The sequence below is a fragment of the Mesoplodon bidens genome (assembly GCF_964165515.1).
Source record: "Mesoplodon bidens genome assembly, contig: HAP1_SCAFFOLD_118, whole genome shotgun sequence".
Classification (NCBI taxonomy): domain Eukaryota; kingdom Metazoa; phylum Chordata; class Mammalia; order Artiodactyla; family Ziphiidae; genus Mesoplodon; species Mesoplodon bidens.
In genome coordinates this window covers 1,008,517-1,013,320 of record NW_027671260.1, presented here as the reverse complement: position 1 = coordinate 1,013,320, position 4,804 = coordinate 1,008,517, and the positions used below count along the sequence as shown (strand labels likewise).

The following is a 4,804-nucleotide window of genomic DNA, read 5'->3' as shown; positions in this document are numbered from 1 at the left end:
GCCAGTCTTCCAGGGTCAGCTTAAGATGTTCAAGAGTTATCACGTTGGTGGGCCTCAAGTAAAGGTCTCTAATGGATGAAGGAACCAGGTTCCAGATGGAATGAACAGAAAATTGGCTAAGGTCTCTCTGACAGGATGAGAGTGGTTGGAAGGAGGGATCTGGAAGCCCCAGGAGGGTGCAGGTGTCTGTGGGTCTGGATGGGAAGGAGGGGCAGTGATTCAGCCTCTTTCTCTTATTGCCCCTCCCCCACCCTCAGGAGCCCTTTGTGACAAGGCCACAGCTCTGTGATGAAGGCCTGGGGTTCTGCCATCAAGCGAACTCCCAGTGCTCTGTTGCCTGAGGGCAGCAATGCAGTTCAGAAGATGGAGAATCTCTTTTCTTTGAAAAACACTGTTGCTATCTGGCTGAGATCCAGCCCAACTTCCTGGGTGATTGATATCATCCTTGGGTTCCTGTGTGGACTGGGGCTCTTCCTAATGTTACTCCCCTGCTTCCAGAGTAATCCATTCTTAGCACCACCTAGGAAACATAGAAACATCAGGAAGGTAAGAAACCTTTGGCTTAATCCCAGCAGAGATTATCTCTTATTTTCTTATTCTTATTTCCACTTTTCTAAACCACCTAGAGAGACTCCTGAGATGGGAACTCTCAGAAAAGTAGAGAACATCATCCTTCTAGGGAAAAGCCAGGCCAGAGAGGGGTTAGAGTGGGCATGAGGATTTCTAGCCTAGGATCGTAGACCAGGAGTTCAGGTATGGTAGAGGGCTCCAGGGCAAGTCCCCAATGCAGGGACTAATGGTTAAGGACTGGATTACTAAGAGTTCAATCTCTGCAGGAAGGCTGACCCCTGAGCCCTGGTTCACCAGCCACCTTCCCACAGCGGGTGTCTCAAGTGAGACCTTCCTCTGTGTTGGGGCTGATCTAAGGGCAATGCTGAGCCCCTGAGAGCCTGAGAGGAGGCTGGAGTGGAGGTCTGGCCTTGGGAAGCAGAATCCTATCTGACAAAGCTCACGTGGGCATTTAGGTCTGAGAATGTGTGTGTTTCTTGATCAGAGGAACAGTGACAGAAGAAATCTATGGTGATTAAAACTTAAAAAATCCTTCTTGGGCTTCCCTGGTGGTGCAGTGGTTGAGAGTCCGCCTGCCAATGCAGGGGACGCGGGTTCGTGCCCCGGTCCGGGAGGATCCCACATGCCGCGGCGCGGCTGGGCCCATGAGCCATGGCCGCTGGGCCTGTGCGTCCAGAGCCTGTGCTCCGCAACGGGAGAGGCCACAACAGTGAGAGGCCCGCGTACCGCAAAAAAAAAAAAAAAAAAAAATCCTTCTTTGCACTCTTCAAAGAAGAAAAACTGAAAATATTTTTATCCACTTTAAAAATAAGTAAAAGGGGAAAACCCCCCACAGAGTTTTAGTTAAATGTAGAAAGTCATGTTGTTCATGAACACAGCTTGCCTAGATAGAGGACAGTGAGAGTTGGGTGTTAGCCCCTCATTTTTTCTTCTCTCTCAGCATCAAGTAGAGCTGAAGGGGAGGAGCAGGAGTAGGAAGAAAAGTGGATCTTTGAAAGGTGAGCCTTTGCCGTTCAGCCCTGCGTGCCCCCGAGAGTTAGCTTCCATCTCTCCTAATCCTGAGGGCCCAGCTTCACGGTCTCTGAGGATGCCAGTGGCAGAGCTTATTCTTCAGGAAACAGAGCCTTGGGAAGGCTCGTTGGAAGGAGATCAGAGCCCAGATACTTCCCAGAAATTTGTGCTTAGAATGAAGCCATGAGGACCTAGAAATGGGGTGTGTGGACTGTGGTGGACCATTGGTGCCTGGGTTGGGAAGTGGGACCTTCAAGTCCAACTGTGGACAAGTTGTTTAACTTTGCTCAGATTCCTCTCTGTGATGACCACTGACCTTTCTCCCCTACACGGCAGTTGTAAGGGCTACAGGGGTTAATTAACGTGAAGGCACTTTGCAAAGGACAAACCCTTTTCAAGTGAGGCTTACCGTCACTGTCAGGGACATGTGGCCTTGGACACTGATACTTGGGCTCCAGAGTCTAATCCTCCAAAGATTTCCCTTAAAGGGCCATTGCATTCAGCCTCCTGAAAGACTCTTAGGCCTCTGCCTTCACCACCATGACCCAGTCTCCTGATTTCCAGCTTGCAGAGATTGCCTGGAAGAACTGGAGGGGACTCACAACCTGGTTTCACTTCTGCAAAGGTAAAGAATCTTTCCCCTTCTCTCTTGGGTCGTCCTTCCTCCCAGAGCCTATAATGTGACCCCAGCCCTGGGAGGGGGAGCCATGGGAGGGTGTGGCTAAAGCCCTAGGGTGAGGGACAGCAGGAGCATTATGAAGTCAGTGTGGGGGCAGTGGAGGGTTCTTGGGCTACAGGTGCCCACCCCTGCCTGTCCTGTCCAGCCATCCTGGCCCCATCTGCTCTCCTACAGCTGCCTGGGGAGGCTTCCTGGCAAGGGCAACTTTCATCAGCTCTCATGTCAAGACCCTCCTGGTGAGACGTGCAAAGCAGTGCCTGCTGGAGCCTGTGGAAGATACTGCTTGAAGGGTTGGGAACCCTGCATGAACACCTCCTGTAGGGTTTCCTTCCTTGATCCAGACACTCGAGAGGTGCTGGAAGCACATATTAGAAGGTTTTGGGTAAAGCACAGGTGGACCCTCCCCCTCAAGGTCCTCAAGCCCATAAATCTCTTGAAGCTGAAAAAGCTCCAACCCTCCACCGTTCTGCAGTTTGCCTCTTCCCCTTCAGCCACCTGTGTGTCTGGGTCCCACTCAACAGTCAAGTGTGCTGAGTTCCTGGAGAAACCTCCTCAGGCTCATTCAGGAGAGAAGGTGATAACAGAAGAGTCAGTTCCTACCCTGAAGAGGCCTCTCCTTGTCCCCTCAACTGTGTGTAAGGAAATCCAGAGTGCCCTGGGAGCGATTCCATCTGCTGACTACCATGGGCCCTCAAAGGCTTCTCTGACTGGACAGGAGGGCAGGCCACCTTCTCAGTCCCTCACACTCAGCCTTGTGGGCAGAACCTGGAAGAGTGAGACTGTGGAATGGGTCAAGAGGGACAGCCTAGAGCCAGGTCCAAGTTCAGCAATGGTCAGGAATGAGCCAACAGAGGAGAGTGGTGGTCAGGCCTCAGGAGACCCCTGCCATAGGGTAACAGTGATGGAGGTGAACTTAGGATCCCAATCTTTGAGAGGTGAAGAGGCCAGGGAGGCTGTGGAGGCCAAGGAGTCTCCTGCTCTTCAACCACAGTCTAGTGTTATCTTGGAAACCAAAGTGTTGACAAAATCCCAAACCACAAATGTACATATGAGGAGTTTAGAGGTGCCAGGGCCCAGTAAAAGTTTCCTACTACCTAGAATGTCTGTTTTCCAACATCCAGGTGAGCCATGCCTTAACATGGGGGTTGCTAGTGAGTTTAACTCCAAAGTAAAGGTACAGTCAGACAACCAGATTCAGGACTTTCCCAAACACATGTTCCTTGCTGCAGACAACTTGGCTTCTCAGGTGCCTCAGTGCCATCCCCAGAGAGTCCCCACCAGAGACAGGTTAGCTTCCCAGGAGCCAAATGGCCTTATGGAAGCCCAAAGGAGCAACCTAGGGCAGCAGGAGCCCAAAACTTCAAAACTCCAAGACTCATGGAAGAGCCAGAGCAAGATGATTGCCCCTACTTACAAAAGAGAGGACTGTAGGAGGCATAAACCAGGAGAGCATGAAGAAAGGTTTAAAGAATTAGGGACCTCTCAAGCTGGAAGTATGAGCCACCCTGCCCAGGTCAGGGGAATAACAGACTCTATTGGGAGCAGATGTCTCCAGCTCATGCCAGAGAAGAAACATAGCCCTCCAGAAAGCCTCTTCAGAAAAAGGATGAGGCTATTTTTAAAGTGGATTTTCCCCAATAAAAAAGTCAATGGTCGAGATGCTCTGCAAAAATTCAAGCCCATATCAGCCACTGCCCAGAGCCACGGATCAGTCAAAAGCAGATCAATCTTGAAGAGTGAGACTGCTGAGGGTCAGGCACTCATGACAGCTGTTGGACAGATCCCAGAAGAAAAAAGAGCAATTCACCATGGACTTCATGCCACAAAGTTAAATGAAGCCATAGGCTTACCTCCTACCCAGAGCAACGGAGAATGATGGGTTATACAGCCTGCAGTCATAAAGCCACCTCCAAGGGCCAGAGTTGTTCTATCAGGGAAAGGGAAGTCAGACACCAACATAGTTTGAAAAGTGTAAGGTTCGACGATGAGCAGCTGGGCCTAAGGTGCCTCCCATCCTTGCCCCCCAAGAAGAGTTTGTTTCCAGTTAGTACCTGCCAGTATGGGCCAAGGATTCCAGGTGCCCCAGCCCACCATCAACACTGTCCAAGGCATTGTCATCTTTGGGGAGGTGTCTTGCCTGGTCGACAGTAAAATCCTTCTTTAGTCTTTCCTTTAGTAGGAAGACATGTCTCCAAGTAAAAATTCAGTCCCTGTAGAGAAAATGATTTTCTCCTTAGCACATCCAAGATATTTAATGTTCCCCAATACATGTATATATATATATATATTTTTTTTTTTTTTTTCTAATAAAAGCATAGTGTAATGGCTGCTGTCTGTGCTGTGCACTTTGTCTTCTAGAAGGGAGGGGCATGGAGGGAGGTGGACAGTAGCATCACAAGCTTGCTCCTTGTCTCGTGTCCCTTCATTGCACCTTGTAATACCGTCATTACACAAACCAAAATTACTCTAACAATGAGACGGGAAAAACCTATGAAACCCACACCCAAGGATCTGGTTCAACCAGTCTTTCTCCTCCTTCTATGC

The 4,804-nt window shown here is 50.0% G+C and overlaps 1 protein-coding gene across 1 annotated transcript; it reads left to right on the top strand.

The window, feature by feature from the left end:
- Nucleotides 1-288: 288 nt before the first annotated feature.
- LOC308611629 (spermatogenesis-associated protein 31A6-like) lies at nucleotides 289-4,467 on the top strand (the record flags this gene model as incomplete). The annotated part of the gene is given in 5 exon segments (XM_081260341.1): nucleotides 289-546; nucleotides 1,511-1,568; nucleotides 2,146-2,206; nucleotides 2,435-4,095; nucleotides 4,098-4,467. Coding segments are annotated over 5 exon segments (2,352 nt in total). The 3' UTR covers nucleotides 4,412-4,467.
- Nucleotides 4,468-4,804: the final 337 nt, after the last annotated feature.